The sequence below is a fragment of the Mastigoproctus giganteus genome, chromosome 8 (genome assembly GCF_048544385.1).
Source record: "Mastigoproctus giganteus isolate SK-2022 chromosome 8, ASM4854438v1, whole genome shotgun sequence".
In the NCBI taxonomy this organism is placed as follows: domain Eukaryota; kingdom Metazoa; phylum Arthropoda; class Arachnida; order Uropygi; family Thelyphonidae; genus Mastigoproctus; species Mastigoproctus giganteus.
The window spans coordinates 219,164,885-219,180,462 of NC_143582.1; the positions used below are offsets into that span (position 1 = coordinate 219,164,885).

The 15,578-nt window shown below is 34.5% G+C and overlaps 1 protein-coding gene across 1 annotated transcript in view; it reads right to left on the reverse strand.

The window, feature by feature from the left end:
• Positions 1 to 331: 331 nt before the first annotated feature.
• The window catches only part of LOC150082305 (apoptosis-resistant E3 ubiquitin protein ligase 1), a 254,272-nt gene continuing 239,025 nt past the window's right edge, over positions 332 to 15,578 (reverse strand). The window contains exons 18-20 of the mRNA XM_090379226.1: positions 6,736 to 6,822; positions 6,212 to 6,387; positions 332 to 1,065 (exon numbers count right to left, since the gene is read on the reverse strand). Coding sequence (XP_090235352.1) covers positions 963 to 1,065; positions 6,212 to 6,387; positions 6,736 to 6,822 — 366 coding nt within the window. The 3' untranslated portion in view covers positions 332 to 962. The remainder of the gene's footprint in view (positions 1,066 to 6,211; positions 6,388 to 6,735; positions 6,823 to 15,578) is intronic.

Below are 15,578 nucleotides of genomic sequence, written 5' to 3' on the forward strand. Positions count from 1 at the left end.
AAATATTTTTTTACTGTTTAAAGCAGGGCAAGAGGATTTTTCTTTTTTCATTTAACCCCCTTTACATATCACAAAATTTTAGTGCAATGTTGGTATTAAAATGAAGGTTTAAATTAATGAAAACAAAATTTGCAATTACTTTAAATATTGTTTAATGATGAACTTGCGAATAGAAAATAGTTCTATATACATCAACAAAAAAAAAAAAAAAAAAAAAGAGCAGAATTCACTGAAAAGTTTAAAGCTGTTAGGTGAAATTCAAATCTTTTATGACTGTAAAAGATGTTTCAAGAAAGATTTCTTGAAGGATTTTTAATATTTTATAGTACAATCAGTATAAAAGTTTAAAAACAAGAGAAAGCGTTTATCAAAAAACTAGAACTTGCATAACAGAGGGTGGACTTATTTTACGGTTGCATGTTGTCGTTGCTGAAGGACTTCTCTGTCTCAATCAAGGATTATCACAAAAGTGCTCATAAATTATGGAATATTTGAAGAATTTCAAAAGAGTAGATGAAAATCACAGTGATGAGAATATCTACATGAATCCAAGTGACTAGTGGAAAACTCTGAAGCTGTTCAAATTGATCCTTTATAGATCTATTTTCCAATACTCAATCACTGGATCTGTACCTGAAAACAGTTTTAAACTTCTTTAATGTCAAATGAAAGTTATGGGAATTATCACTCTTTAATTTTCTTCTAATAAGACACAGATGGATCTTAGCTTCATGGAAGAAAGTGTTATCTTTCATTTTAAAACTACTTGCACCTCTTTTGTGTTTTTATAAAGGATCGAATACAACATTCCATAGGAATCCTTTGAAGACCAGTCTCCCTTTTAGAAGATGCAGATTCACCATTTTATTTTTGTAAAATATATTATTTCAAGAGATCTTCATTTGAAAGACTGGGTAAGTAACTTGACTTAGTTCTTCTGCAGACTGATATATACTCTCACATTAAATCATACCAAAACCTTCAGAACCTTCGCTAATGGCTAACCTCAGTGCTTTTTCAAACTGTTCATAGGAATTGTAGTCTGGAAGGCAGAGCTGATTGAAACTGAAAATGAATAAAAGGAAATAAATTAATGCAAAAAAATAAAATAATAATAAATCAACTATTGGATGGCAAGACATGTTCATTATAATGTTAAATTTAATGGCAAAATTAATTTAAATTGAAAAATATTTAAATCACATGATAAATGGTTTGGTAGAAAAGAGAATAGAAATGAATGAAAAAATAAAATAAAATAAGCATGCAAATTATTTCCATTAGAATAAGCATGAAAATTATTTCCATTAGAATACACATAAACCAGGAGCAAGCAACACTTGAAATCTCTACCACAATCTAAGAATAATAAATACAAGGCTTATTCAAATGAAAGCTGCAAATTCAGCATAAGCTATAGCAAATGCAAGACTTTAACACCACTATAATCATATCATCTGTAATTTTTTTGAGTGAAGATGAGATTAACACTATCACACCATCCTTAACACCAAATACAAACTGTCATAGAAATGCAGTTCACTATGTTCAAGTATATATGAGTTAAATCATGTGGAGGTGGGGGAAAATGAATAAATTCAAAATTTCCACTGAAAGCATTGAAAATTATTCATAACCCAGCCAAGCAAATCATGAGAACTGCAGAAGTGAAATGGTCTGTGCAGAAAATTTGTCACATCACCATTAAAGAGGTAGCTAAAATTATGAATATCAGTGTTTGCCTTGTGTATAACACTGTTCACGAGCAAAAAAATTATTTTTCATGAAGGATTTCACAGAATGGTACCATACAAACTCCATGAATCATTCATGAAGTAGTTGGTATGGCACCACTTTGCATTTCACGAACGGTATGAATAGGAAGGAAAGGCCATCTTAGAGCATGTAATGACTCGTGATGATTCTTGGATACACCGATTCATGCTAGGAAGTATGCACTGAAATACAAAGTGGAATACTGAAATACAGTAATACCCCAACTTATGCGAACTCGGAGTTACGCGGTTCTTGATTTTTTTCGTTTGGCAACGCTGCCGCCCACTATCTTCAAGGTCGTTTTTCATATGTTATCGATATACGGTGCGACGGCGGAGAATGAGAGCGAAAGATGAACAAAATTCAACTTTGCTGCTTTTATGTTTTTTATATCAGTGAAGGGGAAACACATTTCACCATTATAACGTAAAAACCAACACAATTCCAGCTATCGGTATAATCGCAAATGCAATTAGATCGAGTTTACTACCAGTTTATAACAGATTTCACTAGCAGAAATGCAACTGGAATTTTATTGTTTTATGGTAGTAACCCCTAGAAATGTGAGGTGTTAATAGTGTATCTCTGCCTTTATGGTGTTGTTTATTCAGTTGCTACATGCGCGCAGCTTTGTTTATGCGTATCAAGCGTGCCTCCTCGTTTTGTAATTGTGCTTTATTCCCTAAAAATGAGTAAAATACTTAATTAAAAGATGTGTGAAAAGGAAGCGTCCTGGTGAAGACACTGCAGATTCAGAGAGAAAAAGAAAAGCAATATCAATAAACAGAGGCGGACTGGGTCAAAAATTCTTACCCGGGAAAATTTATAGTGACCTCATACTACGGTTTATGGCCAAAATCACACTGGCCCACCGGGGTTTCCCCGGTAAGGCTTATGGCCAGTCCACCTCTGTCGATAGAGAAAAAATATGAAATTGTGAAACGCTTTGAGCGAAATGAAAGACCATGTGATATTGCACGTGCTACAGGCCTAAATGAAGCAACGGCGAAAAGCACATGACAATTGCAAACTTGACAGGTTGAAAATTGAAAAGGGCTCAATTGTAAAGGGCTTAAAAATTTTAGAAAACAGACTCCAACGAAGAACGCGTTATAGCTACAAAGCAAGGAATAAAAAAATTATTAGCTTGCTACGAAGAAATTCTGCGTGAAAAAAAGAACGCGCTGTGTCGTCAGACGAATTTGTTAGATTTTATGAAGCCATCGACATAACTTTTTTACGTAAGTCATTTGTTTTTTTTAATACATATTTTGTATTAATATGTATAAAGAACTGCAATTTTATTAATATTTTTCTTCTAAACTAGTGTTTTTGTTAGTCCTTGGTCCCAATTAAGCAAAATTTATATGTATTTATATGCAAAGTTGTACCCCGACTTACGCGAATTCGACTTACGCGATTTTCGTCGGACCCACCTATCGCGTAACTTCGGGGTATTACTGTACTGAATACTGAAATATGTCAATAACAGCTTTCCTCAACGTAAGAAATTTACTCAAGCATTTGTCACAAAATTGTTACTCACTGTATTCTAGAACCATAATGGACTAATTCTAGAATATTACAGGTGAAACTATGACAACTGCAACATATTGCAATATGCTTATAAACCATCTAAAGTCAAAATCGGATACAAACAGAGGCTTGTTATCCAGAGGTATGTGGATACAAAGCCTCTTTCAGATTATTCATATAACCTCTCTGGTATACAGACAATGCTGCCACAAGCAAAGCCCACATGCCAGAGATGTTATCTTGCACTCCATATTTACTAGACTTGGTGTCAAGTAACCCTCACTATTTTTGATCGATGAAAGAGACATTCTTCAAGTGCTAAACTAATGAGTGTATTCTGCAGCAGAAGAATTATTTTTTTTTCTCACTGTTTAATTAAGGATTATATAACTTTTGCTGTTTTCATTTGAATTGCCCTCCCACATTAATTTGTTTCAGCATAGAGCCAGATGATAACATATTAATTTAAAATTGAGGTTCACAAGTCATAACAACAACTAAAATGGATTTTAAAGTAGCCCCAATAACATCAAATGTGAAAGAAATAAATATAGAGTTAAAGTGCCCTTTTTAATTTTAAGTCCACTTAAAATCATTTTTATATGGTGTTAATAAAAAGTTATAAAATTATACAAGGTAGTTTTGCATTGACTTTGAATGGTAAACTACAAACTTTAACCAACACCACAATCATTAACAATAGCTTTAATCAGTAAATATTTGAAACACATTATCAATAACTCTGTTTTAGGAAATTCTTATCTTTTTGAAAAATACATACTAAGTATAATGTATTCGCATGTATACTAATGATGCAGGGAAAGGAAATTTCACAAAATGGCAAGTTTTTTGTAATGTAGTTTTGGTGACTACAGTACTAAAGGATGCATGTTAGTTCGACAGTTTGAAGATTATAAAACTTAGAAACCCAAAACTTTGTATGTTTCCGAAGAGAATCATAGGGATGTATGCCTGTTTTTTCTCATTCCCAGCATAAAATTCTTTCTATGAATTATTAAAACTTCTCAATTCTAATTAGTACCATTATCAATTGCAATAGTAATTAAACTTACAAAGAAAGCATTATAAATGATAAATGTCACTTTACCAACTTATGAAGGAAAGTGAATGGAAACTTTGGATCAATTTGCTTGGAAAACTTTTGATTTTAATTCATATCAATGTTATAAAAGAATCACTTTAACTATGTAAAGTACAGTAAATATTCTCTCTCAGTAAATGAAACATTATATTTTATATCTGTAAATGTGATGAAGCTTTAAATATACTTGCAAAACTTGTGATATTCATTAATATCGATGTTATAAACAAAAGAGAACACCATAAATAAATATAAAGAGCTTTAATTCAATTGATTATTCACATTAAATGTTTGAATAACTTCAGTTTGGTAACTTCTCTGGTCAACAAATGCAAATTTGCTGATGTAAATAAAAGCTTTAAATCCACATGCTTTCAAAAGAACAACTGTAAAATGATTGCCTTTGAGATAATAACAAAGGAATGGGAGAAGCATCTCAAGTATTGGCTTTTGACTTTTGCCAAACATCACAAACCAATCCATGTGAAACTAAAGCTAATGAGCTAGAACCTTGCCTCAAAGTTTTATACTTTTGGAAGAGCATTCAACAACTCAGCCTAATGATAAACATGTGAGTGATCTAACAGTTGATGCATTTGTTGGAGAGGTTACTTAAAAGCCTGCTCAAATGGGAAATAAAGCCATTGTATATGATAACCAAGGTGGAACTATTTCAATGAAAACCACAGAGAAAAAAGCTGCAATACTTCACAAACCAAAAGAAGCAGTATTTGAATGTTACATCCATAATCATAAAGCAGCTTTGCCAAAGAGCCATCTAGTGCCAAATAATTATGCATTCAATACACAGACAAAGAGTCTTCTCAACTGCCTAGCACTGCAACATTGCATCTGTGAGCACTGCACCAAATATTAATGAAGCAGTTAACTAACCAAACAAATTTCTGAACTCTAGAGCTACCAGGTGTGCCTCCTCAAAATTTGAAGCTCAAGTGCTCATGTAGCAGGTCAGGATGTATTCACACAACAATTGTTCCCTCTGGTTTGTTATTTCAATTTAAGTGGCTCCAGTTCCCTGTTTTCTAAGTCTTGCCATGAGTATCCACAAGGTAGAGGGACAAACATTCAAAGTTATCTTCAAGCAGAAAAAGCCCATGTTTTCTCAGGGCCTACTCTACATTGGCTGCTCTAGAGCCGAGTAATGGAAAAACTTTTTTGTCTTGGTCATAAATGGCAAAAACATGTTACTAGTTTCATTAATATTTGGTGCAGTGCTAGGCAGTTGAGAAGACTCTTTGTCTGTGATATTGAATGCATAATTATTTGGCACTAGATGGCTCTTTGGCATAATGAATACTTTTTCATGTCTTACTTTTTTGTTTGCAGTACATTTAAACATTTAAATGTATTCCAAACAATGAATATCATGAGCTAGTCATTTAGCTCACGGATAAAATGAAATATGTCATTTATCACATAACTAAAGTAAGGTAATTATCATACACCTATGCATAATTTTGATTATTGAAATCTGAGCAAAGCTGGGCATTTTATCTAAACTAGCAAATAATGATATTGCTAAATGACTTTTGAATAGTATTATACCAATAATTTCATAATATGCGACATTAAAATTATAATAATAAAACAAGTAAAATTAATATTATCTCTCAAGTATTTCCAAAGTTAAGTTAAAAGGATATTAATGCATTGCAGTTTCAACAGGAAATTTACACTGGATGACTTTCTAGCAATTTTGAATTTATGCAGTTAGAAAATTAAGTAACCATCTGATAGTAAATTTAGATATTTATGCTGTTAATAAATATTACTAACCATGTATGTGCGGTAGGTAAATTTCCAGATGTTGGTGCAGCTGTTATATGAAATTTTGGATTGAGCTCTGCAAATCCACCAGGTGGCAACTGTGAACATCCTGTTGTAAACTGAAGAAGTCTTGCCATTTCCTCTTCTGAGAAGTTAGATATAGCTGTCCAGAACCAATCCAATACCTAAAAAATTTTTTTCATTGTAGCCATAAAATTTTAAATCTTGTTTAGCTGTTAAAATAATTAAAATTTGGTCTGATTTATGTAATAATCTATGTATCATATCAACACAGGATAAAGAATGATGTTGGGTGAAATTTAAAATTATACTTTGAGAGTTTTTAAAGGGTAATAACAGAGAATTATGCTAAATAACAGTACTGGCTCTGACATCTTTTAAAAACACTGGGTTTGAAATTACATCCAGTTTATATACAATTTAGGAGTTTAAACGTTAATGTTAAAAGTAAGTATATGGTTCAAATTACTTTTGTTTCTATTATTAAAATATATTATATTGTACTGTCTTACTTTTCTGAATTCATAAGAAGATCCACTGACTGCATGATTTGCTTTAAAGTCAGCTATACTATACTGTCCTGTACCACACATAAGAAGCTACAAGGGAGGAAAAACAATAATATTTTAACATACATCATAGTATCAATAATATGCATATGTGTGAACTTGTTTAATTTAGAGAAGCAACAAACAAGGAATAAACACAAATTATTATGTTCAAGGTTCAATTACAACAAAAACTTGTGTCCCAAGAACATTCTTAATTTTGTAAGAAAATAATGTTACATTTGATTTTAAAAGCTTTAATTCAATATAGTTATAGAACAAAAACTTTCATTTCAAAAACAACATATCAGTCAAGTGAAAAGAAAAATAAAATTTGTAGTTTGTTTCACAAGCAACTAAGCTTTAGCTTCAAAATTACAAATCACATCAGGTCTCGTGTGATTTATAACAACTAAATACCAAAATTTCCCTTTATTTTTGAAGGTCAAAATTCTACTTACACTGCAAACAAGAAAACTGGCTAACTTTATCTTCATTTTTTGCTAACAAGAGGTAAGAGGGAATGTGTGTATGCACAAGCATATGATGTTTATTCATAAAAAATGGATGTACAGTTGTCTAGGTTGAGACTTAACAAACAGCAGCATCTATACTTCTCTATGGTTACAATATCTTTCAAACTCCTTTCACAGCCAGCTTGCATAAATAAAAAAAACCGCAGTTAATCTAATTAACATATTTTCTTTTTGCTCTTATAAGAAAACAACCGAGAAAAACCAAACTTTACTTCAGTAATAATTTGCATAACAATGAATTTTTAAACAATAAAGAAATACATACTTAAAATACATAATTACAATATTCTTTGTGAATATTGTAATTATGATTCCATGCAAATTAGGGAAGTGAATAGAAATGTGAAATTTAAAGGTACCATATATTGTATAATGATACTCCATGCAATACATGCTCAATTTTAGTTATAATGATGGTTGCTTGTAGGGGTTTTGCCAGTCTTAAAATTAGACAGGCTATTCATGAGCCAGAGGACCCAATTCAGATTTCATTGCGGACATATTTCGAACAATCCATACAGAAATGCATATAAAACTCCATACTGCTTGTTAGGAAATGGTAGTGACTTTGAAACACATCATATTTAAAATAATCTGATATTTAATTAATGAGGATATACTTTACTATACAAATTTATGAGAAAACATGTCAGATACAGTCAAAAATTATAGCAAGTCTCCGACATACGTGAGATACATTCCAGGACTTCTTACGTAAGTCGAGTTTTACATAACTCGGGAATGACTAATAAACTATTGCTACTATATCCCTGATATGCCAAAAACCACATAACATCCTCAGAAGAATGAAGACAAATAGTTATATATTTTTCAATTAAATAGTTATATATTTTTAATTAGTTCAATTAAAAACTTTATCTGGGGACAGCGGTGAAGTACCCAGAGTGGCATATAAGAAAAGAAAACATAAAAGGAAGAAAAAATGCATATTATTGTACTGTAAAAACTGATATGTATATGTATTTTGTAGACTTGGTTTAGCATTAATTAAGGCACATGATGCAAGAAAGCAAGCTCATACAGCATCAGCCAAAATATAACAAAAAAACCTCCCCATTTCGCCCATCCGGTCACTCCAAATGTTTGTTAGTTCAGCCTTAAATTTATTTAAGCTATCAAGTTCCACAACAACAGATGGAAGTCTGTTCCAGCAATCAACTACCACTGGCTAAAGGCAAACCTCTGCACATCTATTCTACAACTGTCTTTCCTCAATTTGAATCTATGCCCTCTCAGGTTCTTAGTCTGAGAAAGCAGAAGTATCCTGTCAGCATTGAACCTGCTCAAACCATTCAAGGCCTTATACACCTCAATCAGATCAAATTGCAGGTGTCTAGTCTCCAGATGCTGCAACTTGCAGAACTGAGCCTTTCTTCGTAAGCGCACCCTTTGTTCCTCCCACCAATCTTGTTGCCCTTCTCTGTACTCGTTCTGGTAACTCTACATCCTTCCTAAAATGAGACCTCCAGACCTGTACACAATACTCAAGGTGTGGCTTGACCATTGCCTTATACAAGGGGATAATTGCCTCATTGTTTGTTATTTGGTTTTTAGGAGCTTTAGCAACTAAGGCCATATTGCTCCAGGGATATGCAGTGTTCATTCCTGACCTTTCCGCATCCTCTGTATTTGGTGGTCATAGGCTTGAACCCCAGTCTAATTAAGAAGCATGTGCTATGCACCGCTGCTCCTGCCCACCTGGCTATGGAGGCGCCCCTTGCCTCATTGTCTCTGCTAGCAAAATTCCTATATATCTTTGACAAAACTCCATGACCTGCTCTGGCAGCCCGTCTGCACTGCTCAGAGAATTTCATATCTGACTACACAATTATCCCTAAGTCTTTTTCATTCTCCACCTTCCTGAGTGTAGTATCACACAGTTGGTACTTTTCTCTTGGGTTACTGCTACAAGTCAAGCTAATCTTAAATATCAGTTTCTTGTTGGTCTGAGCAACTCATATGCTCAGTTGACCCATCGATATCAAGTGGACCAATCTGATTCATCCCCTTACTTCTAGAGTTTACATAAGTAAAGAACTCTTTGCTGTTTTTCTTTGCATCCCTTGCCAAAGATTTCTCGTAATCTGCCTTCGCCTGCCTAACCTCCTTTGTAACTTGGTTACAGATCAACTTGTATCTATCATAGGCTTCTGTGTCATGTGTTAATTTGTATGTATCCCATGCATGTTTCTTCTCTGCCATATACCTCATCAGTTCATCTGACATCCATTTAGGCCTAAACCTTGAACAATATTTCTTAGTTGGTATGTAAAGTCTAGTAGCTTCCAAGATAAGTTCTTTGAATGCTTCCCATTTTGCATTTACTGTTGGTAACATCATCAGTTGGTCCCACTGTATAGAATTTAAATACTGTCTCAGTCCATCGTAGTCGCCTTTACGAAAGCAATAACCCTTCCCTTTACCTCTAATGGTAGTTACCTCTTTGAGTAAATCCCACTTCAGCACACTGTGATCACTGCCACCTAGTGGTTCATTTATCTGCAGATTCTTAATGCATGAAGAATCACTGCTGATAATCAAATCAAGAGTATTCCTCCCTCTAGTTGCCTCCCGAACATGCTGATGTAGAAAACAATCATCCAATAAATCCACAAAAGCCTTGCTAGTGTGTGAGTGACCAGCCCACAAATTCCAGTCAATATCTGGGAAATTAAAATCTCCCATTATAAGACTCTCTGATTTACTGGCCCACTCTATTTCCCTGTACAGTTTCTTATTATACTCATCAGAGTCATTAGGCCTATAGCACACTCCTACTCTCAATTTTGATCTCCCAATGCTTATGTCACACCAAACTGACTCGACACTGCACTGTCCAGCGATGTCCACTGGCTTCACTTCCTTGGATTTTATGTATTTCTTAACTAATAGCATAACCCCTCCTCCCTTCCTATCCAGTCTATCTTTTCTGTAGACATTGTACTCCCCAAATTCCAGTTCTGCATTCCTTATATCTGTGTGACACCAAGTCTCTGATATCCCAACAATATCTGCCTTTGATGTTTTGAGCAATACCTCAAATTCATCAAATTTATTTACTAAACTCCTAGTATTGGTGTACACGCAAGTATACATGCACCTATTTCTATTCTTAGCTACCCTAACACAACCCATGTGTTTACTTGTACCGCAATGACTCCCAGCAGTCTCTGAAATATCCTGAATCTTGTTTTTCAGGCTTCTGCTCATTCCAATAGAAGCAGTGCAAGAATCTCTTTCACCTCTGCCAGTGGCTACTGTTAATCTATTTGTCTTTGTATCCCCCCAAGCTGGCAGTTTTCCGAACCACCTAACACTGCCTCGATAGCATCAGAAAATATTCTTGCACCCTTTCTATTTAAGTGCATCCCATCCCTGTAGAAGCAATCCCTCCTGTTAACAAGTAAAATGCGCTAACTGCTTCAAAAATTTGCTCTATAACTCGTGATGTTAAATTAGAAAAGATGGAAAAAGCTTTAAATCTGTGGATAGAAGACCGAACTCAAAATAAAATTCCGTTAAATTCACTCATCATTCGTGAAAACGCAAAACTCCTTATCAACGCTTTAGCGAAACTGGTGATAGCACTGGTGGGATAGGTTTTTTAGCTAGCAAAGACGCTGGTTTGAAAGATTTGTTTGAAATTTATAATAAATATTAAATTGTTTCTTATTTTCATTTCGATGCCATACGCTTGCATTTCACTATGTACTGTCTATGTACATAGTCATATTATGAAGGTACATATAATACATACATAGACAAAATTTTAGACTAGTTTTCTTATATATTTCATACTTTGGAACGGAACCCCTTTATTACTATGGGAGCCATAACTCAGTATTTGCGTTTTCGGTATTCGCGACATTTCTCAGGAACGTAACCCCCGCGAATAGCGGGGGTTTACTGTACTATGCACTTCATACATATAAAGTGCATAGCACTTAATAACAAAATGCTACACTGTTTTGGATGGACATAATAATTTCGAAAATTTTAACAATTATATATCTATTTCCCAAGTTTTGTGCCTCAGAGGATAAACAGAATAACATGGTGCAAAGCCTCAATGAAAATAAACTGTATATCAGGAGGCAAGTGGCCCATAACCTGTTTATTGATGCCCACCAGAGAACTAGTTTCAAATGCTGGTGTCAATATATCATTTAAACCCATGCATTGGCAATCACCACTTGCTTATATCAAACAGCATCCAGAATCTGGCTGCAGCTTGAACATTTAATGCAGAAACTGATACCATTCCTCCAGGGGTGTGGTGGTAATTATAGTTATACCTTCAACAGCTATACTTTCCTTCATGTGTTTAATAGAGCTTTCTCACTGTGCAGAATGAAGCAGAGATCCTTGAACCCGAGTGCAAATCTTAAGGATATTATATCACGTAGTTCGGCAATAGATAGATAAATTTATTATCTATTATAACTATTTAGAATTTACAAATGTAATGGTATAGCATAATAAATATAACTTAAACATCATAGGAGATACGAAATACATATAACGTAAGCTTGGTAGAAGATATAAAATACATATACCATAAGCTTGATATTGCTATATATATAAAATTCTAATTAAATCCAAATGCATCTAAAATTAGGCCATAGAAATAAGAGTAAATTTGGTGCCTGTAAATTTGGAAGTATCTGTACTTCTACACAGACACAATAGGAGGGAGTATATGATGAGAGCCTTATCAATCAATTCAGCACGAGTGATTGTGCAAGGCTTATGGGGTAGCATTTTTCTTTTGAGGTAGAATAGGAATAAGTGTATAGGGAAATTCTATGGGGTAGAATTTCCCTACACACTCAAATATATTTCCCTGTACACAGCATAGAATATTTGCTGATGCTATTGAGGCAGTGTTAGGTGGTTGGGAAACTGCTAGCTTGGGAGGATACACAGACTAATTGATTAACAACAGCCACAGGTGGAAGTAAAAGCGATTCTTGAACTGCTTTTATTAGAATAAGCAGCAGCCTGGAAAGCAAGGATTCAGCCAGGGATTTCAAGGACTGCTAGGAGTCATCACAGAACAAGTAAATACATGGGCTGCATTAGGGTAACTAAGAGTAAGAACAGGTGCATGTATACCTGCATGTACACCAACGCTAGGAGCATAGTAATTGATAAACCTAAAGTGCTAGTAAAGGCATCAGATGCAGACATTGTCAGGATATCGGAGATGTGGTATCACAGGGATATAAGGAATGCAGAATTTCAATATGGTAAATACAATGTGTACAGAAAGGACAGACAGGATAGGAAAGGAGGAGGGGTTATGCTGTTAGTTAAGAAACAAAATCTCTCCCAGTGACTTACGCACTGGGAAAGCAAAATTGAGAGTAGGAGTGTGTTATAGGCCTAATGACTCAGATGAGTTAAAGAACAACTATACAGAGAAATAGTGTGGGCCAGTAAATCAGAATGCATTATAATGGGAGATTTTAACTTTTCAGATACTGACCGGAACTTGTTTGTTGGTCACTCGCACACTAGCAAGACTTTTGTGGATTTATTCGATTACTGTTTTCTACCCCAGCATGTTCGAGAGGCAACCAGAGAGAGAAATACTCTTGATCTGATTATCAGCAGCAATTATTCATGCATTAAGAATCTGAAGATAAAGGAACCATTAGGTGGTAGTCAATCAATTCAGCCCGAGAGATTGTGCAAAGCTTATGGGGTAGAATTTTTCTCTTTGGGTAAAATGGGAATAAGTGTATAGGGAAATTCTATGGGGTAGAATTTCCCTATACACTGGGAAAAACCCCATATTTAATTACATCAAATAGAATATTTGATGTAATTAAATATGGGGTTTTTCCCAGTAATTAAAGATGTAACTATCATCAGGGGTAAAGGGAAGGGTTTTTGCTTTCGTAAAGGTGACTACAGTATTTGCAGAAAGTTTTTAAATTCTATACAGTGGGACCAACTGATGATGTTACCAACAGCAAATTCAACATGGGAATCATTCAAGGAATTAATTATGGAAGCTACTAAGCTTTTCATACCAACTAAGAAATAGTGTTCAAGGTTTAGGCCTAAATGGATGTCAGATGAACTAATGAGACTTGTGGCAGAGAAGAAAAATGCATGGGATGCATATAAATTATCATGCGACACAGAAGCCTATGGTAGATAGAAGTATATCAGTAATCAAGTAACAAAGGAAGTTAAGCAAACAAAGGCATATTATGAGAAATCTGTGGCAAAGGAAAACAGCAAACCGTCTGTACATAAGTAAACTCTAGAAGGAAGAGGATGAATCAGATTTCTCAACTAGATATTGATTATTCAACTGTTGATGATCCTTCTCAGGTAGCTGACAAACTGAATGATTAATTTGCATCTACGTTCACACGAGGAATTCTGTACAGAAGTGGATGCCAGAAGTTAAACTACTAATTGAGAATCATTCAAGCAATGCAATGGTCAGTGAGCTAAATGATTTTGTAATAACTACGAGGAGAGTGGAAGAGAAATTGTTGAAGTTAAACAAAAGAATGGCACCTGTGGTGGATGGGATCTATCCAATTATATTAAGGGAGGCAGTAAAGCAAATAAGCAAATCCTTATCCATAATTATGAGCACACCCTTGGATTCATGGAAGGTCGCCACAGGCTGGAGATGTGCAAATGTATCTCCAATTCACAAAGGGGGATCTAAGGGTTACATGAGTAATTACAGACCTGTCAGTTTAACATCTTTTCCAGGGAAAGCAATGGAGTCACTGGTTAAAGAAGCAATGCAGGTTCATCTAGACAAGGCTGCAATCATACTTCAGACACAGCATGGATTTGTTAAGGGAAAATCTTGTCTGATAATTTCATTGGATAATATGATGTGGTCACAAAGAACTGGATGCAAAAAATAATTTTGATATCATATACAGTAAACCCCCGCTATTTGCGGTATCTGTATTCGCGGTCGCTGATTTAATATAAAATGAAACCTAAAAAAATGTGAATTTTAAAGTGCCGTGAACATTTTCTGCCATAAAAAAACATGGGCATGGCTAAAATTATCTATCCTGGTCAAAACATCGCTCAGTGGGAGGGGGGGGGGACAAAAATGCGAGCGTGGATGTTTCTTGCTAATGCTTGTTCAGTATGTGTTATGCGCTTGTCACGGAAGGTTTCGTTGTTTGGTTTTAATTTATATGCTTATAAATTGAATAAATTTATAAATTGATATGCTTACAAAAGTGATAAATCTACCGTTTTATCACTTTTTATAAAACAGAGTTTTTCAAGTGTGTTAATGGAAGAAAGTGACTTTATTGTGGCTAACCCATACAAAAATATGGCTACGAATAACAAGGGAAATGTGAAAAGATCAAAGAAGGTGACGACATTAGCGAATAAAATTGAGTTATTAGATAAAATTTCTAATAGTGAAAGTGTCTCCTCAGTGGCAAAACATTATAAAATGAATGAGTCAACGGTACAATCAATCAAGAAATCTTAAGCAAAAATCTGCTGTAGTGTCTGTGAAAAAGCGCTACTTGCTTCAAAAATTTGCACTGTAACTCGTGATGTTAAATTAGAACAAATGGAAAAGGCTTTAAATCTGTGGATAGAAGACCAAACTCAAAATAAAATTCCGTTAAGTTCACTCATCATTCGTGAAAAGGCAAAACTCCTTTATCAACACTTTAGCGAAACTGGTGATAGCACTGGCGGGATAAGTTTTTTAGCTAGCAAAGACGCTGGTTTGAAACATTTGTTTGAAATTTCTAATAAATATTACATTTAATATTAAATTGTTTCTTATTTTCATTTCGATGCCATATGCTTGCATTTCACTGTGTACTGTCTATGTACATATTCATATTATGAAGGTACATATAATACATACATAGACAAAATTTTAGACTAGTTTTTCTTATATATTTCATACTTTGGAATGGAACCCCTTTATTACTATGGGAGCCATAACTCAGTATTCGCGGCATTTCTCAGGAACGTAACCCCTGCGAATAGCGGGGGGTTTCCTGTACTTGGATTTCAGGAAAGCTATTTGATACTGTTACATATAAATGACTGCTGTACAAAATGGAGCAGTGTGGCACTAAGGGGAAATTGCTGTTATGGATAAAGGGGTGGTTGAGTGGGAGAAGACAGAGTGGTAATCAATGAATACTGCTCTTCATGGACTAATGTTATTAGTGGAGTCCCAAGGGTATGGTGTTGGGCCCACTGTTGTTTTCAAAATTTATCAAT